At 40.6% G+C, this 26,045-nt stretch overlaps 1 protein-coding gene across 7 annotated transcripts in view; it reads left to right on the top strand.

The window, feature by feature from the left end:
• Positions 1–14,504, top strand: part of PAX6 (paired box 6) — a 28,179-nt gene extending 13,675 nt beyond the window's left edge. For 6 of the 7 annotated variants that reach the window (XM_058160747.1, XM_058160760.1, XM_058160776.1 and 3 more), the window contains 6 exons: positions 5,316–5,474; positions 6,327–6,409; positions 7,037–7,187; positions 7,430–7,545; positions 12,742–12,892; positions 14,419–14,504. In XM_058160747.1, coding sequence (XP_058016730.1) covers positions 5,316–5,474; positions 6,327–6,409; positions 7,037–7,187; positions 7,430–7,545; positions 12,742–12,892; positions 14,419–14,504 — 746 coding nt within the window. The remainder of the gene's footprint in view (positions 1–5,315; positions 5,475–6,326; positions 6,410–7,036; positions 7,188–7,429; positions 7,546–12,741; positions 12,893–14,418) is intronic. The other variant, XM_058160792.1, reaches the window with a different exon arrangement.
• The last annotated feature ends 11,541 nt before the right edge of the window (positions 14,505–26,045 follow it).

Below are 26,045 nucleotides of genomic sequence, written 5' to 3' on the forward strand. Positions count from 1 at the left end.
AGGAGGAGAGGAGGGAGGACGCAGAGAAGTAGACTTCAACGCGTTGTTTCAAAGGATTCCAAGGGTTTTTTTTTTGTTTTTTTGTTTTTTGTTTGCCCTGGAACAGTCATGCCAATCTCTGATGTTCTTTTTTTCCCCTTGCAGGGCTGCCTCTGTGCGCCTGGATTTTAAGAGCCCATTACTCCCAAAGCATAAGGCAAGGTTAGGTCTCAGAGGGGGACAAATACGGTCTCAATCTGATAAACGCCAGGCAGCAGCAAATAAAATAATGGCTACACGAGGGCTTGACAGAACAAAAAGAGACATCTCTCTCACTCTCTCTCTCTCTATCCGGGAGAAATTCTCTAGTGATTGAGTGGTTTTAGGCATCCCCGAGACACTGTTTCTTATCGTCCCCCCCATCCCATCCCACCCCGCCCCCGCCCGGCTCCCTTCCTCCCCTCCTTATAAGACTAAAGCCCTTCTATAGGATTTAGACACTTTCTCTTTCAACAGATGCTACAATGTTTTTGATCCCAGCTCCACAGCTGAAAGGTGCCGCGATCGGTTTTGCTATCTTGCTTGCTTGGAGTTTTCTTTTTTTCTCTCTGCTAGTTTTCCGCCTCACTGATTAAGACACTAAGAAACTAAGGAATGATTTTATTTCCCAGCGTCTTTTATCCAACCACCACCCCCCTTTTTTTTTCTTTCCTGGAAACAAATCCTTATACCCAGCGTCAGATGGTCTAGCTTTTAGATAATAGGGGCAACATATTCAACTCGCTTTCTTACGGATTAGGTCCAGAGAAGGTGGAACGGGACTATTGAGTTCTTTTATAAAGCTGCTTTTTCTCTTAAAGTCTCTCTTTTAAAAGAAAGCAAGATATCTTAATTGTCTGTCATTTCTCTCTTTTTTCCCCTCTTTTTTCTTTTTCAAACATATCTGTCTGTCTTATCCGGTCAAAACTTTGGGAGTTAACAGGCATCGGGTGAGGTTTTTGAGGAGGAGAGGAGCGGGAGGGAGGGAGAAAAGAGATGAAAGCGAACGAAAAAGTCGTCATAACTGTAATTGGGAGAAAATTTTGATATAGGGCGAATTTACATCGTATTTTGAAGTCAATGGAGAAGGTTCCATTGATGTTAATGGAGTTGGAGCCTAACCTTTGCGGTCTTTAATGCCGGTTGAGCGAAGACAGCCTTCTGGAGGATGCATTTGTTGATTTCTTTTCAAGCTTCTCTAACCTTTGAGCTGAAAAGCCGCCAATTTTTCTTGTTGCTCCCAACGCACACAAACATACAATCTCACGCACGCACCCATGCACGCACCCCTCCCCCCCTAGGTTTGAGGGTATTTTACTTCTTACGCTTCAGCTGTAAACCGAACTGCCTAACTTTGTCCCCCTTTGGCCAGCTGACAAACAGACGCTGCCAACCCGGCGCTTGGATCCCCATATGGCCGAAGGGAGAATCGCAGAGCTAGCCAAGGAACTGACCGGAGAGATTTGGCCTTTCCTGGCGTAGCCCAGCAATAGGGAGGTCGACCTGATGGGGTCCGAAGGGCCTCGGAAAGATCCGGCAGGGCGACAGCAAGGGGGTTCAGCTGAATTTCAGCTCCTTTTCATTCCCCTTTCCTCGCTTGGCCTTCCTTTGCTTGGGTTGGGTGACAAAAGAGCCACCAAAGAGCCCCAACCTCTCGCTCCTTGGGCCAAATGGAAGCTCCTAATTCCGTACTTGAACTGGGCGTTCTTTGAGTCGCAATGAAGGAGAATATTTGTAGCTCAGGGTTGAGACGAGGGGTCCTTGGTGCTCTCTGAGCTTGGCTGTTTTCTTGTATCATGTATTTCTTGTGGTCATGTATCTTGGATGGATGTTACCTAGTTTGGATAGTGACACATCTGCAAGAAAACAACCAAACGCAGAGAGCACCAAGGACCTCTCTTTAAGGTCTCTTTGGAAGCTTAATCCAGAACAAGCCTACACAATGTCCCCCCCACCCCAATCTTTGGTTTCTCCCTTGTTTGGGAAAAGCAGCTGAAGGCTCAGATCTTGCCTTCCAAATGAGGAAGGGTGTCTGGAGGCTCCTCTCCTATGCCTGAAGCTTCTTCAACCGTGGGGCACATGGCGCTCTCCCAATGAGTCTTTGCCACAAGGCAAGTGCTGGGGGATTGAAGACAGGGTCCAGTTCCTTCCCAGCCCTCCCACCTGCTGAGGTGCTTGGGCACCCATGTGCCCCTGCGGGAGAAAGGAGGGGGCGTCATAACCTTTGATGGTGCTCTGCCCCGAGCACCTCAGACACACTGTGGGGTCCTTTATCCAGGCCCCAGAGGTTCTCTGGTGAGTGGAGCTAAGGGGGTGAGGGGCAAAAATTGGGTAAAGGCCGGTCTAGAATCCCAACACTCTGGTTTAGACTCCAAACCAAGAGGCTGTAGGGCAACAAAGCCTCGGTTTCTTTTCACAAAAATATCAACCTAGAAGTCCTTACCCTGAAAGTGCTTTAAAAGGCAGTGATCACCTTTGGTTAATGTGTAGAAGCAGGGGCTCTTGTCTTAGACCCTTCTCTGCCAGCTGAAGCTTACTTAATCTAAGCTAAGTAGTTCTCTCTTTCTCCCCCCCCTCCTCCCCCCCTCCCATGTTGAGTAAACAGGCTGAATGTGTGGAGCTGGTCTATTCACCAGTTTAGGGGTGTTCTTTCTTTCTTCTCCGGCTCCTATAGAAGGAGAAAAAAACCCTAAAGAGCATTGAGTAGCCCAGCCTAGGGGACAGTGATTAATGATAGTAGTGCCTAAAGGTTAACATACTTCACTGAAAAGTCTGTTGACTGGGATCCTTGTGATACAATGTGGGCCACTGCACGCCTCAAGAGAATCCTTTTGTTGGGCCGGCCTGATTGTGTCCTCAAAATTCTGCCCACGAAAGTTTGCCAACCCTCCTCCTTGCCCCAAGAGTTTAATAGTTTCCTTTACTCTGCTGGCATTGTGTCCTGGTGAAAAGCAGGGCCCCCCCTCGCTATTCAAGTGGTGGTGGTCATCTCAATAGATCTCCAAACATCCATATGGTGACCACTGGAGATGAATCCAACTGTTTAAATGGGGGAGAAAGTTGGAGTTTTAAAACATTTCAAAGTGTTTGAAAAGATCTCTACCAGATCCTGTCACAATTCTCTTTCGGGCTTTGAAGGTTAGACTCCATTGTTGGCTGATTATAACCGATATATTGCTCTAAAGTTGATTTCCCACAAAAATCTGTTTTCTAGAAGAGAGAGAGAGAGAGAGAGAGAGAGAGAGAGAGAGAGAGAGAGAGAGAGAGAGGCTGCTCCTTTCTTTTTCACATAACTTTCTCCTTCTCATTTTCCTTCTCCAGGACATGTATCAAAAGAAACCCTTGTTCTATTTTTCATTTAGCAACTTCAAAACCACTCCAAATTATGCTCTGAAAGGAAAGGGAGAGTTAATTTACTGACAACTTCTCTCCTTCTGCAGGAATGTCCATTTCTTTTGTAAAAAAAAAAGGGGGGGGGAGGGTGAAGCAGGAAAAAAAGAGAGGAAGAAACACACACACACACACCCCTCCCTCCATTTTCCTCAGGGTCTGCAGACAGTTTGAAAGACAGCTCAGCCAGGAGCATATCTTTACCTCCAGCAGCTATGTGAAAACAATAAAACTTTCTCTTGTTTAATGATAGAAATTACATTAAAAGTGGTGGAAATGCCCTAATTAAAAATGTACCACAAATGATATGCCAGGCGCTCAGCTGCAGAATAGCATATTTAGCTACTTAGCGAACTCGCTACTATTTCTTGTTAAAATTACATGTTAAAATTTTTAAAGAAATCTTACTTTTCTCTGGTGCAACACATTACAAAGAATGGACAGTCCTTTTATCTAAATATAAAATTCCATTTTCAGCAATTATAGCCTGTTCTTGGTGATGATATAATTACAGCTGTGCTCTGTAATAGGTGTCAAGGCAATGCACACTCATACAATAGTTGAATAAAACTGAAGAACAATGCAGGCACTTCTAAATTCACAACCTTTAAAATGAAATTGACTGTGCAGAATTAAAATCAAAACTAGATAAATATTTTTTAAAAAAGATTATAAGCTTGGTTTGGCTTCTTAATAGCATTTTCTGCAAACCTATCAGCATCTAATTGATTAGATAGGAATTGCTGATTATAGATAATCTGAAAAAGTGAGCATCCCTATTCTAAATGTACCAATAGGTAAATACATTTAATAGAAATAATATTTTAGGAAGGCATGTTGGAAAACGTGCATTATGCTCCTTTGAACAATATCTTTGACTTGTGAGATGGGGCCGATTTATTCAGCTATATTTTTAAAGTGTTGTTTAGATATTTTGGAACTGAATATTTCTGCTTTGGACATGTTTGGTTCCCCATTGTTATATATACTGATTAATGTTTTATTGCCAGCTATTCTGAACATCACTGAATTATAGAAAGGAATAAGCCCTACCTTGTTTCTGCCGCTATTCCATTTAAGGGACCCAGATTAATTTTTGCTTAGAAGTCACTGAATTGCCCTTATAAATTTTCCCATCCTGGAATTCTTTGTATTCTTCAGAATAGACAAATAATTTCAATAGATACCATAGTCTCTCCAGTTCTAATCCTCTTCTGACCACCATACATGCTACAATGAGCAGAGAAGGTCCTGACATCTGCAAGCTTTTTCTGCATTTCAGTTTAGGCTCAATCTCATGAAAATTTTTGGGTGTTGGGTACAATACTTTCATCTCCTGCATTCAAACTGGATCAAAATGACCATGTACAAATTTGCAAGACATATTTTCAGTAAGTCATAGACTTCAAAAGTAGCATACACTATGTTTTAGATTTAGTGCATATACAAATTTAAATCCAAATGTGAAATATGAGGGCCAGTTTGGTGTAGTGATTAAGGCACTAGGCTAGAAACCAGGAGACTGTACATTGTAGAGGTATCTTGGACACGAAGACAGCTGGATAACCTTGGGCCAGTTACTTTCTCTCAGTCCTAGGAAGAAGGCAATGGAAAACTATTTCTGAAAAACTTTGCCAAGAGAATTGCAAGGACTTGGTCTAGCCAATTTCCAAGAATCAGATAGAGTTAAAGAGAAGGGGAAAAAAGTTTAAATATGTATTGAGCCACAAAAGTATTACTATTCAGTATAGGTTATACCACTCCAGAATGAGCAATGGGATTACTGTATTGTCACTTTGGGATAATGAAACAAAGAGGCCCTGAGACATTGGTCCGTTGGCTGTGTTTGCTATGGCCTATGAGTTCAGCAAAAACCTTCTTAGAATGGTGTCCTCTTTCTTCTGCAGATGGCTGCCCACAACAAGAAGGAGGGGGCGAAAATACCAATTCCATCAGTTCAAATGGAGAAGATTCAGATGAGGCCCAGATGAGACTCCAGTTGAAAAGAAAGCTGCAGAGAAATCGGACGTCCTTTACCCAAGAACAAATCGAAGCACTTGAGAAAGGTGAGACTCATTTTCATGGCCAAAAGTCAGAAGAAGGGACACATAATGTACTCTACTGCCTTTTCTCTCCTAGCATGGTATGATTAATCTGGGACAAACATGGAGCAGCTGTCCATTGATAAAGCCTAGGAGTGTATTTTTTTTTATGATGGCTTAGAGATGCAGTGATTATACAAGCAGTAGGGCAAGCATTTGGAACTGAGACTTCAAAAATATCCCAAAGCTACATTGTCTTGGTCATGAGACTTTCAGAGGCAATCTTGCACCCCACTTTTTTGGATCGTAAAATATACACAAAACTCAATCTACCATTCTTCAGTTCCCTTGCTCCCAATGTAGTTGATTTGGAACTCATCTGATTTGAGGTCTGAGTTATCCTTTGAAATTGTCTTGAAAGTTAGCGTGAGAAAGTTACTCTAGGGCAGGGGTGTCAAACTTGTGTTGTCACGGGGCCGTCACGTGACGTAGCGTGACTTTTTCCCCCTTCACTAAACAGGGTGCGGGCATGGCCAGCACATGACTCATCCAGCCCACGGGCCACGAGTTTGACACCCCTGCTCTAGGGGTTATCTATTAACTGCTTAAAATGCACCTATTACTGGTTTCTATCTGAACACAATCTATCATTATATAAACCATTTTAATATGAGTCACTTGATTGGGAAGGAATCATTCAATAATAATATCTCACACTTTAAATCAAACCTGCATTATATGATCTTGTTCAAAGCATTCCTCTGATGATACTCCTCATAAAAGATTTAGAATGCCAAGTGCACTCAGAATATTCAGAAAGCTAAAAGAAAAAAAAACCGATCTTAATGCAAATTCTATGGGTTTCTTTTCTACTAGAATTTGAGAGAACCCATTATCCTGATGTGTTTGCCAGAGAGAGACTAGCTGCCAAAATAGACCTGCCTGAAGCAAGAATACAGGTATTCAAAGACTATGCAGTATTTTTCTTCAGCTCTTGTTACCTGACTATATCCTTTCTCTTTTTCTTCTCTGTGCATTGATGTTCAAGAAGGTGGTATAGGCGATTTTCATGGTTAATAATTTAATAAATTGTTTAAAATCTGATTTTAATCGCATTAAGGGTTGTTTTGTTTGGTATTCTGTATTTTCTTTTGTTGCAATCCACCTATAGTATTGAAATAATCTGAAAATCAGGTGTACATCCATGCAATAATACATAATCAATAAAATAAATGCAAATTCCAGTGAAGTTATCTGCATCCTTCTTACGGCAAGTAGCATGCCCACTTTCATCTAGAACTCATCTAGACAGATGTTCTAATTTAAATGTAGTAAATAGGTACCTACATTTCTTATTTGGAAAGTCCACCATACATGGATAATCTTTCATGGCCTTTGCTAAACTTTTTTGCCCCGATGAATATGGTAACGGATGAAAAATTTGGAAGTGAGGACTTAATAAAGATGGTTTCTTTATTTTCACAAATGTTTCCTCTTAGTCCTACAACCATTACTGAGTTTTTGCTTTGTATGATGCATTGGTCTTTCTCCTCCCTGAACTAATGGGAAATATATTGCATTGGCAGGTATGGTTTTCCAACAGGAGGGCAAAATGGAGACGAGAAGAAAAACTAAGGAATCAGAGAAGACAAGCGAGCAACACCCCCAGTCACATTCCCATCAGCAGTAGTTTTAGCACAAGTGTCTACCAACCGATCCCACAACCCACAACACCGGGTAATATGCTTTATGAAGTATATCATGCAATTACTCACCCTTTCTGGGCAATACCATGGAACGCTGTCCTGCAACCTTACCCAACATGGAGTCTTCCAAATGCACTGGCTGGGAATTATGAGATATAGAGTCTGTCACATCTGGGAGCCACCAAGTTGGGGAATGCTGCCAAAAGTAATGCCGTCATCTGATCAAAGTGTAACTAATACATCCATCCTCTCTATCTATCTATTCTATTATAGTTTCCTCTTTCACATCAGGTTCAATGCTGGGCAGAACAGACACCGCGCTAACAAACACATACAGTGCTTTGCCACCCATGCCTAGTTTCACAATGGCTAACAACCTGCCTATGCAAGTAAGTATAATCCACTAATATGCTCTCTGAGTTGAGTAATCTCTGGGCAGAATCTCTGTCCTTTGAAGTTAGTAACAATTCTAGACTATAAGGGAGATTTCTCCAGGGTTAAGAGGATTTTCCATATCATGCTGCTATCACCAAGTGTGCAATCTACCCAGTATTTGTGGGATCTTATGCATATTATCAGTCTGACTTAACAAAATGGGAAAGCCTGGATTGCTACTTAGATTTCCCCCCCTCACAAATAGAAACACACACACACACACACACACACATACACACACACACACACACACACCTGCACACACATACAATAAAGAGAGAAGGAGTGAGATTGATGCTTTGGTGCTTACCAATCAGCACACTGATCGGAATCTCGACTTTATCTACCAATATATTGAAACATCTTTTTGTTGTGTTTTAACTATCTTGGTTATGACAGATGTCTAACGCTACCCATTGTTAATGGATCATTCAATATTCTTAAGCATGTAGGCAGAAAATAAATTGGGATCTTTTGGTAGATTTTATAGTTTAAGTATGGTAACAGTAAAAGACTCTAGAACTTAAATCTGGTTTGCCCAGATGAAGAAAATTAGAAGTAATGGTTTCATTTAAGGAAGAGAGAACTATATGTTCTCTTTTAGTATAAAAGCAAAAAGGCAGCCTGCTCCTTAATTCTAAATGGATCAAATGTTTGATACTGTCCTTCCTACTATTTTTATCTGATCCGTTGGTGATCGAAACACTAGATTATTCACATGCTCAAAGCCGGCCTATCTCATAAGTCCCATATGGACCAAGGAAGCAGTCCATAAATTGCTTGTTTCGGGCATCTTGCCTTTCTTTCAGCAAAGTGTTTTAAACTCAGTGAGTAGATATGTAAGATAATGGAAATTTTCCTAGGAAAGGTGAAAGTCAGCAACTTCTGTGGGCCCTCAGAGCTCCTACAGCAACCTAGAAGGCAAACATCTAAAACTTTCAAGCAAAAATGTAGATTGCTTCTTCTGGTTGATTTATCTACATCATCTGATCCAAAACATTGGCACTACTAGCATTTATACAATGTGGTTTGGGTTCATTGCTCAGAGTGGAGCTCACATTTTGTGGAAATAAATGAAATAAGAATAGCAAAGTGTAAGTGTGAACTGGTAAATAACCATCAAGAACAAAATTGCATCTCCCTTTGCTACTCTTATGTACCATAGGTATGGTCAGGTTGTACTGCAGTATAGGATTTCCAAACCCAGATTTGCTTTAGGTCAAATAAGTTGAACAAGTTTCCAATGGCTAGCTGCTTTCAATTTCTCTGGATTGCAGTGACTTCACCATTCCAAATCATCCTGAAATGGGCCTTCCCTTCCTGTGGGAATTGTAGTATTATTATAGGGCTATTTATGGCCAGCAGAGTTGCCACTTCTTGATTATTTATCCATTAATTAGATTTTTCTGCCAATTTGTCTTGAAACAGCTTACTTAGCATTCCTTTGTCTAGTTATTCCCCACAAGAACAACTTTGTGAAGTAGTTTAGGATATGAGATTGTGCAAAGCCCAGAGACACCCACTGAGTTTCCATGATTGAAAATGGACTTGAACTTGGTCTTCGCGGTCCTAGTCCAATACTTTAACCATGACACCCCACTGGCTGACATTACATATATATTTTGGGTATGTATGCATTTCTTCTTAGCATTAAAATTTTGCCTCTTTTAAATATGTGCTTAAAATTTTAATGCTATTATGATGGTGTTGCACAGTAGACAACACAGGCAGTTATTAGTCCAAATTAATTTAATCTGACAAAAAATCAAGATTAATATCAATGAAGTTTGGAATCATATTTTTATAATCCCAATTCTATAAGCTAGTCCCTTGAAAGATAAATTTTCTAGGCTCTGATCTCAAACAGGCAACCTTGCTTAAACAACAGGAACATGAAGTTAAAGAGTGCTTTGTTGACTTCCAAGAATCGATAAGAATTTTTCTCAGCCTCCATGTTATGCATCTTTTACTAGAAAATTAGTAGACTTGACTCATGTCTAAAACATGCAGTCCAGTATAGACCGATACATATATTTTGTCTTTATTGAACTGTGATCAGTGATACTGATCCAAAGAAAAGAAATTTCCACTAAATGTAAGCCAAGGGCCATTAAGGACACCTTGATAACATTTGGAACATTTCAAATTGATAACATTTGGAATTGTTGTTTGAGTGATGCTGATGGGTTGTCTGAATATTTGATACTTTCTTTGAACCTACAGAGAATGGTGTAATGGAATGTCTGTTGTAATGTAAAAAACAAATTGTCTAATCAGTTTTGATAATAGTTCAATGTAATCCCATTTTTCTCTCGTGAGGACAGTAAATTCAGGCTCAAGGTTGCTTTGCTAGCATTAGACACTTGGTTTGGGACTGCATTCAGATTCCTGGAAATGCTTGAATGGTACCTATCCTACCCATTTAACCACATTTCTTTCAAATATCAAACTGATTTGAAAATTGTAGAAGAAACCAAAGTAGCACAGAAATTTCAGCAATCATTGAACAAGAAGTGCAAAGCATACTCAATTTTTTGTTTTATTTGGGGGATTTTTTAAAATGGTAAACTAAGGATGTCCTAAGCATAGCAGAGGGTTGAAGCATGATTTTACTTCTTAAGAATTCCCCTTCTTCAAATTGGTTTCTGGTCCAGCCCAACTTCTATTCTAATTTTGAGTTTGTCATTACATTTAGCCACTAAAACGTGCACCCTAGTATATTACAGAAGAAAGTAGGCAGATCCTGAGAAGAGCTTCCCAACTCTTACCCCAAACAGTGTAGCTTGGGAAATGGAAGACAGGATTTGGTTAAATCATCCAGAGACTCTGAATCCAAAAAGCAAAAAGTTTCACTTGGGTAAAATGTATCTTACTAGAAAAATGTATCTAACTAAAAAAACTCATTAGTGTAGAGCTGCTGTGGAGAAAGAGCTTATTAATGTGCTAGCAGACTTACACCTTGCTGATGAGACACCATGGCTATTGGCACCCTAGAAATACCCAAGGGGAAGCAGAGGATGTGAACAGCACCTGCAGTTCTAAATAGCTGTGTTGAAATGAATGCTGCTGCTAACCCTTATGCTTGTAAGCATGCAGATTACTACTCAGGAAAAGAACACATTTTTAAGCCCCCAATCATTGTTGCCCTCTTAGGAAGATAGCAAGTTATGGGTACTCATGGATGAGCTTGAACAACTGTCTTATAGATTGCCTTAAAAAGTCTAGCATAAAAAAATAAATCCCTACCTTTGCAAACCTCAGAAGTTAGAACCTAAGTCTGTGAATACAAAAAAACTATTTAGGGATCTTTTAAATATTTCACCCAACTTCCAACTTCCAATTGTTGAAGATAGCTCTACCAATAAGGAAAAGTTAGTGGGACATATATGATTATACTTGGAATTATATATGATTATACTTGGAAAATTTATCATGCTATATATGCCTCTGTAATAACCAATAACCAATACATGCATGTGTGCGCGCGCACACACACACACATACACACAGAGTATATATATTATATATACACATATACACACACACATACACTGTATATATACTGTATACATGCACACACATAGACACAGTTCAATTTAAATTTACTTAATACTCAATTTTGCTTCAGGGGCAATATGCATAGAATTAGGTCACAAAATGAAATCCTTTGCACTTAAAGTTCTGTCTTTTTTGTAATCAGGTGCAGCTAAAGATATCAGCGTTTCAATTTTCATAAATCCCAGCTTCATGCTGACTAGAAGTTATAGGAAGTGAAATGTAGCCTACATGGAAGAAAAGGCACCAATTGAAAAGTGATGCCAGTGTTACTGATACAGCTTTCATGCCTATCCAGATGACTGCTACTCTATATCTGGCAGTGGTCTTTCAAATGGAAGGCTGAGGCATGGGAGATTTGGATGAAAAAACTTTTGCACTTTTGAATGAAATGGAAATTGCACAAATGGACTCCTCTTAGCTCTTTGGGTATTTCTCCTCTTTTGTCACCTTTCCCCCAGGTTTCTACATGCTCCAGAATCTAATCTAAATGGGGTGAGAAATACATTCCTTCCTTTTGGACTGAAGGAAGACAAGACTTACAAACTGGAAATATAGATGGCCTGTTATTAATATAGAGTAGATGTTTTGTACGGACACTTAGAACAATCATGAAAGATCCAGATTTTCTCCTAAATTCCAACTCAGTTACAGTTCTGATTGTACAGGCTTCACCATTAGTTCCTTAGCTTGCGAATGTTCTGAAAGCTTTCACTTGTATCATTCTGTTTATGAAAATAGAGGTGGAGGGGACTTTATCCATATGTAGGAAAGCAAGTGTCTAAAATTTAAATGAAAGGATGCCACGGGTCTGTTTCCATGATGTGTTTAATTGGGCAGAGGCTGGGCTGTGCCATCATCATAAGCTTGTCAACTAACCTGGAAAATTAACCTAGAAAGATTTAGGATGAACTAATCTCCCCTCTCCCAGTCAATCATTCCATGAAAACAGGGTTTGAAAGGGTTAACAGAGAAGTAACCCTTTGTCTCTGAAACAGACACAAAGCTGCAGAAGGGCCTTGCAGAAATGCAGCTTTTCTAGGCATTGTGTCACTGTTTCCTTTCTACTTTTCACCCTCTGAGACCATCACAAATGGGATAGGGTTGGCGGTGAATGGAAAAAAGGGGTCAGCTTGGGAAAGCCCTCCCTCTGACTCCATCCACAGTGGCACTGAACCTAATTAGGCCATCAATGTTTCCCCCACCCATTATTTTTTTTTCAAATGGGGGGTGGGGAGAAACGAACTCTAAGCCTGCTTTATGGTGAGTGGGAGGACTTAAAAATGGCCTTTATGTGGCTGCCTTATTAATGCATGTCAGTGTCTGCTGGCACATCGGGGAGAGTTTGTTGCCCTGGGGAGAAGTTGAGTCAGTTGTGTTGGCAAACAGAGCCAACTTCTGCATGCTAGAAAATGCAGCTGGACACCAGTCTTCCCTGTTGCAACATAAAGCTCATCCAACATAGTGGAGCAAATCAGTAAATATGAACATTGCATGAGTTTGTGGAGATTACTGTTTAAAAAAAGAAAAGAAGGAAACATAAAATGATGTTAAAAGTAATGAACATGATATTGGTCTTTTTCACCCCCCCGCAGCCCCCAGTACCCAGCCAGACTTCCTCTTATTCTTGCATGTTGCCCACAAGTCCATCAGTAAATGGGAGGAGCTATGATACATACACCCCTCCTCATATGCAGACACATATGAACAGCCAGCCAATGGGCACTTCTGGAACCACTTCAACAGGTGAGCAACCATTGGTATTTTCATCAGAGATATTTTATGAGGAGTGCTTACCCACGAATTGGAATTTTGATTCCATTGGACAAAACTTGACAACTTGTTATCAACTCTTAAACAAAAGGAGAGGAGGTAACATAAAAGTGTTTAAGAGTCTAATTAGATAGTATTGGAGATTATGAATAAAATAGCCAAACGAAAAAGAAAGCCCTATTTTGTTAGAAATTCACTGTTAATGTAAATCATTTATACATTAATGCAAATGCTGTAGTTCAGCACTTCTTTAACCATGTGGAATAATGGATAGGTTTTTTGTTTCTCTACTAATTTGGTGAAAGGAGGGTATCTCAATATGAAAAGATACACAAAGGTGCAATCTATGTTTACAATCATATATAATGTAATGGTACAATAATTATAAATTACTCAGATAAATGTGTGGCAAGATTTAATTCACTTTTGTCTCCATAGTGGAGAAGGAGATAAATATTAAGGAATTCAGGAAGATAAAGCTCAGTTCAGTTGAGGAACAGATGCTGCTGTATATTTGATCTTAGCCAAAATGTAATGGAATTTTGTAGACCAATCCTTTTATTGTTCTGACAAATAATAAAATACATTTTGGCTATCTAAATAGTTAAAGTTTCAAAATCCCATTAGTCAATGGGAGACTTGTAACTTAATTATTATACACTAAGCTCCTAAGCTGTGCTTGTGTTGTAGCCCAAATAAACAATAAACACAATTCATATGCTATATATTAGCATATCATTATGTGGATTTTGATGATTCACATTCCTTGTTGTATGATGTTTCTCTCTTTTATTTATTCAGTTGTTAGCCTCTTTTTAAAAGAATTTAATATAAAGAAAAAATGTAATTTGCATGAATTTATCTATTACAGAATTAAATTCAACTGAATCCAATGTTATGTTACCTTACTTCTCCCAATCCTTGCACCATCCTGCATATCTGTTGTACTGCTGGATATCTTTCAACCAATAGATGGTCATAATTATATTATTATAATCATTATTATATAAACCATTGGAAAGGATGGTTGGGAAGTGAGAGAAACATATATGATCTGAGCACTTATATACACACACAGATAGAACCTCTGCCAGGATTCAATGCCAAAATAAAATCACTTGTTATTTCACAAAGAGATCTGTGCATGCATAGAAGATCTTGAAGTGATCACACTCAGCAAATGAGAATGCTCAGTGCCTTAACACTTTAAGTTGCAGTTCTTATTCACTGGTTTTCCAAAGTGCCCCTTGTCATAGGGACAAGTCTATATATCTGTCTGTCTGTATCTATCATCTATCTGCCTCTCTCTCTCCCCACCCTCTATCAACTGTCTCATCTGTCTGTCTGTCTGTCTATCTGTCTATCTTCTATCTGTCTGTCTGTCTATCTATCTATCTATCTATCTATCTATCTATCTATCTATCTATCTATCTATCTATCTATTATCCAGCAATTGATCTGTAAATATGCACCCAAATACATTTTCCCCCTTCTTCAAGGTCTAATTTCTCCTGGGGTGTCAGTTCCTGTTCAAGTTCCTGGCAGTGAACCTGATATGTCTCAGTACTGGCCAAGGTTACAGTAAATCGTGGGCTGATTTTGCAAATGGCTATATGGACATCAGTTGGAGGTTGATCTGTATTTCTAAAAGAAGAATGGCTTTCCACATACTTCTGTACTACAACTGCATCCTATGATGTAACACACGAGGAAAGACTTTAACATGGACCTTTGTATACTGAAGGAATTATATCAGTTGGAACAAATCTTCATTTTGGTATCCAAACTTTTATTCATTTTGGTGTATTATTTGTAAATGGGCATTTATATGTTATAATGAAAGAACAATGTAGACTGAATGGATGTTTGCTTTTGTGTTGGTCATGAAGTTTTTTTTTTAAAGGAAGCCATGATCAACAACCTTTGCCATGAAATAAGAGTTTTATCAAACTGTATCAAATACTTCTACCAATTTGTTCATAGATTCCAGACTATGCTCCAAGTCTATATTATTTCACTGCATATAATTCAACCGGGAACAATTCAGAGTATATTTCTGTAAGGAAAATATCTGTTGAAATTTCCAAAGGTTATAAACAGATGATGCTTATTTGCAAACATAGGGTTAACTTCAAAGAAGAAAAGTTTGATAGGAAAAGGGTAGATTGTGTCTCTGATATAATCCAATTTGTTTTATGTCAAAATGTAAGTATTTGTCTTCCCTAGAAATCTCCCAGAATGATTTCTATAATAAAGTTAATTTCATTTATATTCAACAAGAATATTCTATAGATGTTTTACACACATTTTCATGCATCAAACATTTCTTTTTTGGTCAGCAAAAGTTAATTGTTCTTAGCTATAGTTGTACTACTGTTCACAGTCCAATCATTTTGTGCATCTAGAATTCATTCCTAATCAATTAAAAGTGCTTGCAAGAGTTTTAAACTTAAGTGTTTTGAAGTTGTTCACAACGACATATCAAAATTAACCATTGTTGATTGTAAAAACCATGCCAAAGCCTTTGTATTTCCTTTATTATACTATTTTATTTTTAACCTAATAGTGTGGTGTGGAAAATTTTGTTCCTTGTTAGGGTTTAACTATTTTTTTTTACACACACAAATAAGTCTTTTGCCAGTAACACTTGCCAGTTGAAAATGAACATTCAAAAGTAATTTTTATAGATTTTATAACTTATTTTGGAATCTCAGTTGAAAAGTTGAGTTTGTTAGAACATCAGACTTACGTATTAAAGCTTTTTTAATAATAATAATATAATTCTTCAGCTGCAATGAAATATTATATAAAGAAATATTTAATAAGGAGAAAAAAGCTAACTTTTAAATAAGAGTTATGTTTTAAATTATGTTGGATAAATTTGAATTTAGAGAAAAGACGAACATTTTCTACTTATTTCAGTTAAGCTGCAACGCTGAAAATACTTATTTTCAAATAAACCTAGTTTAAAGCTAATGGAATTAAACTGGAATATCTGGTTGGAAGATAACTTTTTAGGGTTTTGTTTTTTAAATTATTGAATGGGTATGTTTACTACAAAAGTAAAATTCTCTAAGAAAATGAATTCCTACATGTATTCACAAAGCACACTTTCTTAACATAATTTTCCCATGAATTTATAATCTGGCTAATATTTTAGTGCCCTTTGCACATCTATACACAAGGGTGAAAAGATGCATTATCAAGAAATAATCAGAGAAAAGAAATAAGGATATGACAACAATGTCAATTGTGACTGGTTAGTGAAAGTGAAAAGCTTTTAGTCTTTGGCAGTTTGAATATAAACATTCCTACATCTATGAAGGAAGTTCATTGTGATCCAGCTGTTATTTACAACACTGCATGAAAGAAGAGATCTGATGATGTGTAAAAAATTAAGCCTGCAATTTAAGGGAAACATCTCAAGCAATTCTTTTAAAAGATAGGGGAGATTTATTCTCTCTTTCTCCTCCATAATGCAATTTCTGAATCAAAGTGATTTTTCTATAATTTAGGGGAAAAATGTAGTTACCCTAAAACAGATTTTAGTTTATTGGTTCTATGAATGCATCCAAAGGGGCAAACTGCTTCCAGTGTAAATGCAAAAGGGTGTAGCACAGCTTTAATTATAACACACACACTCTCCACATGCACTGAAATGAGGATGGTGAATTTTTATATATATTTGTAGAAAACTTCGTGAAAAACACAGCTTAGGATATGAGTTAAGAAAAGGTGGACTCTGATTAAAACTCAAAAGACTTTTTTTCTGACAAGTTATTTTAATGCTATTTATACCAAGAGGATATTTCATGTACAGAATAATGCTGATGACTATGATTGATTAGACAGCTAATACTGAGCAAAACATAGCAATTCAAACAAATGCCAAAAAATTTGAAAAGAAGTCTGTCTTAAGCTATGTTTCCGTGTATTTATATATACAGTACCTGGGAATTCCCCTCTGGAACTCAGTTGGATTTAATTCTATGAGAATGAGTATAGATGCATTGCTAGTCTTCAAGAAAGTAATACTAACTTTTTTAATGTCCAAAAAACCATCCCGAAGGAAATGTTCTTGGGAAACAAACAGGGCCTCTGGAATATTTTCTCTAATCAAAAAGGTGTTTTTTTTCTTCAAATTATCAAAAGAAGAAGAAGAAGAAGAAATAATAACAATAACAATAACAACAACAACAATAATAATAGTCTTCTTTTTGGTGGTATCAACATGGAGCCAAATCCTGTCCTAGGGCATATCACAAGATCACATAGTTTTATTCCAGATTAATTAATTTTACTGCCCTCCTCTGCTTCTGTCTTTTGCATCACCTAAAACAGAATTATAATAATCAGCATGCTATATCTGAACAGGCAATGAATATGTAAAAAAAAGTTTTTAACCATCTTGATTATAGGTTATTACAATGTGTTAAAGGGTAAAATGTGTTAAGCGATCTTAAGGATGTACCTTCAGAGTTATTTTACAGATAATTTCAGACAGCTCCTGTGGAACAGCATCTTGACTGTGCTTAACAGTCTACTCAATATTGTTTTTCATTGCAAGGGTCATGAAAAATATCTAAAGAGCTTGTACTTCTCTTTGTCTTTTTCTGTCTTTCAGTTTCGTTATGTTTGATTAGACAGCTGCTACACCTGAATCACTTGTTGTTCCAGGGTGAATCAAATGCCACAACAGTTTAATTGATCTTTGAGTAGTTCTTGGTTCTTTTGCCAGAGGCCTCATTCCAAAAGCAGTCCAAAACTGTCATGTGGAAGACTGGCTGTGGAATTGGTGAAGAGCAAAGGAGACTTTATGTGGTGCGGATATCACACTGGCTGGGGAATTCTGGGCACTGAAGTCCACACATCATAAAGTCACCAAGGTTGAGAAACACTGCATTAGATAATCAGAGTTATATGCAGCTTTGTGCTGGGAGAATCTTGTCTAGACAAGACAAGGATCTCTAACTGAGAGGGAATGGTAGAGAGAAAGAATGTAACATAATAAATAGCGTGAATTTCCATTCCAATTACTTTACTGTTTACTTTTTCAAGGCCATGCTAGATTATAAAATAAAACAAGCACATCATGTGTACTGAGCAAGTTCCAGTAGTTTAAAATCCAGATGGGATGAAGTACATTGCTGTATCTGGTAGGATTTACTTACCAAGTTTCATACGCTAATAAATGGTTGCTAAAAAGAGAGCTGTATTATGAGTATGACAGGCAGATACTCTTTAGAAGACCATTTTTAAATAAATATTTGCAAATTAACATTACAAAGCATTTCCCCCCTCCTATTCAACCTTTTCTGTTGTAGTTCTGGAAAATAGCAATGTGCATTTCCAGTTTATGTGTTCTTAAGCTAATGATTCTGGTAAAAATAAATGATTCCAAATACATTATGCTTTAGATACACTAGCAGGAGTTTTTTTGTTCATCCCCAAAAATCTTTATTACGAATGATCAAATCTTGATAATCCCAGCAAGCCTTACTAGAATATTTATTAATTTTTATATGCATAGAGTTGTAAGTTCTTCATTATTTCCATCGCTTATTTATCTAATTCTTTAGAATGAATTGTAAACGGATTGATCCTTATTTGCTTGATTTTTCTCAAAATCAAATCATAGTTGCAGATCTGCTTTGCATAGGGTAGTTCTAAGTCAATGACACTTGACCTACTCATATTCTTGACCAGGCAATTTTGTGTACATTTTTGCATAAACTTTTTTTTTTGCGATGTAATTGAAGGGAAATCCATCTGATGACCTTATTATTTCAATACATTCATGAGCCTGGATTCAGAAACTGTCTTTGAATGGAAGGACTCTTTCTCGCACAATGGAACAGATATAGTGATCATTTGCCCTGGACCTCCCTTATGTCACAGTCTGTTATGACCTCCAGATAGGAGAGCTCTGCAAAGCAATGGGGAAAGGGCCTTTAAGTGTGGCAATGAAAAAGGAACCTCAAAAACAGTGTCTCTACCCCTGGACCTCCCTGCATTTCTTGCACATGAGTCTACTCATGAAATGTTATGCTAGGAGACAACGGTTGAAACCATCTCATTTAAATCAGTAGGAATTGGGAAAGAATGCATCTGTAAAAAAACAAAATTGCTAAAGGAGAAAATGTCAAAATAGGCAAAGGGGCATCCACAATGTCCCACCTTTTAGTAAATGCACAACATTGCTTGCAAATATTAAAAGACTTTTATAGTATGATTCTATGATGGATACCTCAACTATTTTGACCCTCCCCATGGGCCCCACTGATATAATGTTACTAAAAATGTATTTTCATGGTGATTCTTTAATGTTATTTGAATGCAGTAAAACATTTGAAAATATCACTTGAAAATGTCACTTAAAATCAAGGAGGTTTCAATTATCCTGAAATGTTGAATTTCTCCCAGATAATCTGAAAATGAGATTACATCTAACTCACAAGCTATTTGATCACATAAATGTGGGATAGAATTTGTATACTTATTTTACCAGTAGGATTACAAATTCTTTGCAAAGAATAACATTATTTTAGGACATCCTCTACTGATTTCAGGTGTAAGGTGAACAAATCCTCTTAAAATTAAATTTAAAGTTGAAGAACTACATTTTATTTTAATAGATTATTAAAATGTTTACTACACAATTATAAATGTTATCTAATGAAGAAGCCCAAATGCAGCTTTCTTGTATATGTTTTGCAGTGTTTCCCAAGTCATCAGCATAGTAAAAAGCAAATAAATATACTGACAGTAGTTGGTTTTCAGATTCTAGCAGGACTGTTGTCCAGCAATGACTTTTGACACCTTCAGGGAATTAAATTAGCCACCAATAACATGGTGTGATTGGAAAAGGACAGATCAATTAAAATAGAACAACATACATCATGTATGTCCATCATGGCTACCAAAGATGCCTGAGATTGATTTGCCCTTTTCCAATCACACTGTGTGATCTAATTTTCTCAGCGCAACACCTGCAGGGGTTTGTGTTAATTTGGGGATAAGCTCTTTTTACAGGGTGATGTTATGACAGACGCTTAACACTGTCTTCCTTTTGTTCTTGTTTGCTTTTGTGCAGCAGGCTAACAAGAGTGGTTCAGCTTTCACCTAAGAATGCCACACATTCTGTTCCATTTATTTGTTTTGATTGGGAAGGCAGAAGCATCTCTTCCTGTTATTTTCTTAAAGGAAAATGTTGCTTTTCTGCAAGCATTGTGGGGACTGAAACAGATACTCCTCAACAGAACCTGCAATCAGAATCTCTCTGAAAAAGTAGTCCTTTGGGCAAGGGGGCATTTTCTAGAGGGTATATATGATATTTTAAACAAAAGCATGTGGTCAGAAGGAATGCCTTAGATTTGCTTCATTACTATTTTATTTATTTATTTATTATTTAAATTTTTATACCGCCCTTCTCCCGAAGGACTCAGGGCGGTTCACAGCCAGATAAAAAATATACAATAATACAATATAAATACGATTAAAATACAATTAAAAAACTTATTAAATTGGCCAAGATTAAAATTTTAGGATAAAAACCCATTAAAAACCCATAAATTTAAAACTAACCCAGTCCAGCGCAGATGAATAAGTGAGTTTTAAGCTCGCGACGAAAGGTTCGGAGGTCCGGAAGTTGACGGAGTCCTGGGGGGAGTTCGTTCCAGAGGGCGGGAGCCCCCACAGAGAAGGCCCTTCCCCTGGGCGTCGCCAGACGACACTGTCGCGCCGACGGCACCCTGAGGAGTCCCTCTCTGTGAGAGCGCACGGGTCAGTGAGAGGTATTCGGTAGCAGCAGGCGGTCCCGTAAATAGCCCGGCCCTATGCCATGGAGCGCTTTGAAGACGTTCACCAACACCTTGAAGCGCACCGGAAGGCCACAGGTAGCCAGTGCAGCCTGCGCAGGATAGGTGTCATCGGGAGCCACGAGGGCTCCCTCTATCACCAGCGCAGCTGCATTCTGGACTAACTGAAGCCTCGGATGCCCCTCAAGGGAGCCCCATGTAGAGAGCATTGCAGTAATCCAGATGAGGCGTCACAAGGGCGTGGTGACTGTGCACAAGGCATCCCGGTCTAGAAAGGCGCAACTGGCGCACCAGGCGAACCTGGTGGAAAGCTCTCCTGGAGGCGGCCGTCAGGTGGTCTTCAAAGACAGCCGTTCATCCAGGAGAATGCCCAAGTTGCGCACCCTCTCCATCGGGCCAATGACTCGCTCCCAACAGTCAGCCGTGGACTCAGCTGACTGTGCCGGGATGCCGGCATCCACAGCCACTCCGTCTTGGAGGATTGAGCTTGAGCCTGTTTCTCCCCATCCAGACCCGTCGGCTTCCAAACACCGGGACAGCACTTGATAGCTTCATTGGGGTGGCCGGTGTGGAAAAGTACAGCTGGGTGTCATCAGCGTACAGCTGGTACCTCACACGAAGCCACTGATGATCTCACCCAGCGGCTTCATATAGATGTTGAACAGAAGGCGAGAGAATCGACCCTGCGGCACCCACAAGTGAGGCGCCGGGTCAGTGAGAGGTATTCGGTAGCAGCAGGCGGTCCCGTAAATAGCCCGGCCCTATGCCATGGGCGCTTTGAAGGCGTTCACCAACACCTTGAAGCGCACCGGAAGGCCACAGGTAGCCAGTGCAGCCTGCGCAGGATAGGTGTCATCGGGAGCCACGAGGGCTCCCTCTATCACCCGCGCAGCTGCATTCTGGACTAACTGAAGCCTCGGATGCCCCTCAAGGGAGCCCCATGTAGAGAGCATTGCAGTAATCCAGATGAGGCGTCACAAGGGCGTGGTGACTGTGCACAAGGCATCCCGGTCTAGAAAGGCGCAACTGGCGCACCAGGCGAACCTGGTGGAAAGCTCTCCTGGAGGCGGCCGTCAGGTGGTCTTCAAAGACAGCCGTTCATCCAGGAGAATGCCCAAGTTGCGCACCCTCTCCATCGGGGCCAATGACTCGCTCCCAACAGTCAGCCGTGGACTCAGCTGACTGTGCCGGGATGCCGGCATCCACAGCCACTCCGTCTTGGAGGATTGAGCTTGAGCCTGTTTCTCCCCATCCAGACCCGTCGGCTTCCAAACACCAGGACAGCACTTGATAGCTTCATTGGGGTGGCCGGTGTGGAAAAGTACAGCTGGGTGTCATCAGCGTACAGCTGGTACCTCACACGAAGCCACTGATGATCTCACCCAGCGGCTTCATATAGATGTTGAACAGAAGGCGAGAGAATCGACCCTGCGGCACCCCACAAGTGAGGCGCGGGTCGACCTCTGCCCCCGTCAACACCGTCTGCGACGGTCGGAGAGATAGGAGGAGAACCACCGATAAGCGGTGCCTCTCACTCCCAATCCCTCCAACCGGCGCAGCAGGATACCATGGTCGATGGTATCGAAAGCCGCTGAGAGGTCTAATAGGACCAGGGCAGAGGAACAACCCCTATCCTGGCCCTCCAGAGATCATCCACCAACGCGACCAAAGCCGTCTCAGTGCTGTAACCGGGCGGAAGCGGACTGGAGCAGGTCTAGATAGACAGTTTCCTCCAGGTGCAGGGGAAACTGATATGCCACCATACTCTCTACAACCTTCGCCATGAGCGGGTTGGAGACCGGACGATAATTACCTAAAACAGCGGGTCAGGAAGGCTTCTTGAGGAGGGGCCTCACCACCGCCTCTTTCAAGGCGGCCGGAAAGACTCCCTCCAACAAGGAAGCGCTCGTAATCCCCTGGAGCCAGCCTCGTGTCACCTCCTGAGTGGCCAGCACCAGCCAGGAGGGGCACGGGTCCAGTAAACACGTGGTGGCATTCAATCTACTCAGCAACCTGTCCATGTCCTCGGGAGCCACAGGGTCAAACTCATCCCAGACAACATCACCAAGACCGCCCTCAGACGCCCCGTCCGAATCGCCACAATTTTGGTCCAGACCGTCCCAAAGCTGAACGATTTTATCATATAGATAACCGTTAAACTCCTCAGCACGTCCCTGCAACGGGTCATCCCGCTCCCCCTGGTGAAGGAGGGAGCGGGTCACCCGAAACAGGGCAGCTGGGCGGTTATCTGCCGACGCAATGAGGGAGGAGGCGTAGCAACGCCTCGCTTCCCTCAGTGCCACTAGGTAGGTCCTAGTATAGGATCTAGTATAGGATCTAACTAGTGTCCGATCAGCCTCTGGACCTCCAAGAACTCTCTAGGCGTCTTCTCCGGCGTTTCATCCCCCTCAGCTCCTCGGAGAACCAAGGAGCCGGTTGGGATCTGCGCCGGGTCAGAGGCCGCAGAGGCACGACATGGTCTAAAGCCCCAGCCGCAGCCCGTTCCCAGGCTGCGGCTAGTTCCTCTGCCGTGCCGTGAGCCAGACCCTCAGGGAATGGCCCAAGCTCCGTCCGGAGCCTCTCTGGGTCCATCAGGTGCCTGGGATGGTACCAACGTAGTGGTTCCGTCTCCCTGCGGTGTTGGGTAGCAGTCAGAAAGTCCAGGCGAAGGAGAGAGTGATCTGACCATGACAAAGGTTCTGTGACTATATCTCTCAAGTCCAGATCCTTCAACCACTGACCAGAGATGAAAATCAGGTCCAGTGTGCCTCCCCCGATGTGAGTAGGACCATCCACTACTTGAGTCAGGTCCAGGGCCGTCATGGAGGCCATGAACTCCCGAGCTACTGTCGATGACGAACCGGCAGATGGCAAGTTAAAGTCCCCCATGACTAAAACTGCCACCCCGGCAAGCACCTCCAGGAGCTCGGGCAGGGCGGCTGTCACGCAGCAAGGAGCCAGGTACGCGACCAGCAAGCCCATCTGACATCTATGACCCCACCTCACAAAGAGGGATTCACACCCGGCAATCTGAGGTACAGTGGTCTCCCTCGGCTCTAGACTCTCTTTAATAACAACCGCCACCCCCCCACCCCTACCCTGGGCCCTCGGCTGATGGAATGCACGGAAACCCGGTGGGCGCATCCCAACCAGGGGCACGCCCCCTTCAGTGCCCAACCAGGTCTCCGTAACGCCTATAATATCCGCGGCACCCCCCTGAATCAGATCATGTATTAGGGGGGCCTTATTGGCCACGGACCGTGCGTTGCATAACATCAGACGAAGGCCCAGGCTCTGAGGGTCTTGACCATCCGGGGAACGGGAGAAGTCAGGGGGATCGGGGCACGCGATCGCCTGTATACATTGAACGCGTGACCCCCTAAACCGATGCGATCCCCCCCTTCCGCCATATCTGCCCCTCCCACTTACCGTGCAGATGGACTCACCCTCACTATGCTAGATAAGGACAAAATTGAGTGCCAAAGAAGCCCTCTTGGACGAAGAGACATAGGAACTGTTTCTAGAGCTTTCTGATGGATAAAATGAGGCAGAACATTTTGCATTCTAGAACATAGGAGCAAAATTAGAAATGATCTTGATAGATCACCCTCTCCCCTATCCTCCATAACACCCATTTGCCTGCTCTTTGTAGTGCCAACATGCCTATAGCTATTGTCCACCAACTTGCTTGTCTGAGAATCCCATATCATCCTACATCACAGTCACATAGTTATCCTTATTTAACAAGCATTGTAATCCTGCAGCTACAACAGCAACCTGGAGTTCTGGCTTTACTGCCACTAGGCAATGTCATCATATGGTTTTGCACTTTAGGACTGCATTGCTCAGGTTTGGTCCCAATTGCCATCGTAACCTGGGGACTACCTGTAATAGTTCTTCTTAAGCCTCCATTGGTCAGATCCCACAAATTAAAGATTCATAAATTTGGGGACAAGTTCAAAGAGTTCAGTGAGAATGATTAATGAACTACAATGATGGGAGTTTGAGAAATTAGCATATTAACCAAAATAAAAGCCAATAAAGGGGAGATAGTACAGATTTCTTCAAGAACTGGAAGTGGTGCCACAGGTCTGAAGACCATGGTCTGTTGTTTTGTCAGCCTAGAAGGTAGGGAAGACAGATTCTGTTTAAATATCGGAGGAAGAGGAACCTTAATTATAAACTTTTCAACAGTGAAACCACTTACCAAAATAAGTTGTTGAGTATTTGCTTGTTGGATGTTTTCACACAGAAGCTGAACAGCCATTGTAAACGATGCATTAATTTAGATTTTTGAACTAAAGTAGTTTACATGTCTTTGCCCATTCTATGATTCCCTAGAAATGTCTACTTTGACATCTTTTGTTTATACCATTTTGGAAGAATGTCTTCTTGTAGCTCATTCTGGATTGTAAATGAACAGGTCGCAAAAAAGAAGAATGTTTTGAAATAATTGGGCAAGATATTGATGGATTTACACCTCTTAAAAAATCAGCATTGTTTTTCTGGGATTTTTTTTTTTGAACCTATACATATTATAATTTATTACTATGTTTCTGCTTTCCTGAAATGGTAAGAGATGGTAATATTTAAATGTGAATTAAATCAGGACTTTCCCTTAATTTTCTTTAGGTAACAGAAATTCACTGTAAGACTGGGGTAGGCACAAGCAATCACCTGTTCTGTTCTGCTAAATGCCACAGTATTTTGAGTCCAGTAAGGTGGGATTCATAAACTGGATTACAGGGCAGCTGTTGCTAAATCTCAGATCCATAGGTAGCCACACCTTTCTGGATTTGAGCAAGGACAAACCTAGACAAGGACAGGAATGGAAGCTGTCTTACACATTTATCTGATTGCACATTGCGTACTCAATGATTTTTGTGGAATTTTGTAGGTTTATCCTTATTTTATCTATTTATTTTATTATACTTATTTAGTTTTAAATACTTTTTAACAATAAGTAAATATTTATTTATTTTAAAATAAATATAATTTTTTTAATGGAATGTTGCTGTGAGCTGCCATTTATTTACTTACCTTTGTTATGACTGCTCATTCTGGACAGACCCTTAGGTGGCTTACAAAATCCCAAAACAGTAAAAATAGCCAGAACATACCAGGCAGGCAGAAAGTAGTTTGGCAGATAACCAGGCCTAGGCCATAAAGAACTTTATAGGCGATGGCTAGCATCTTGAGTTGTACCTGAAAGACAGCTGGTAAACAATGCATCTAGCATAGCAGCTGCATAATGACATAATGAAAAGTGTGCTACGGCCTGCCCTGCTGCATTTTGAACCAGCTGTAGC

This window comes from Ahaetulla prasina, chromosome 1 (genome assembly GCF_028640845.1).
Source record: "Ahaetulla prasina isolate Xishuangbanna chromosome 1, ASM2864084v1, whole genome shotgun sequence".
Classification (NCBI taxonomy): Eukaryota; Metazoa; Chordata; class Lepidosauria; order Squamata; family Colubridae; genus Ahaetulla; species Ahaetulla prasina.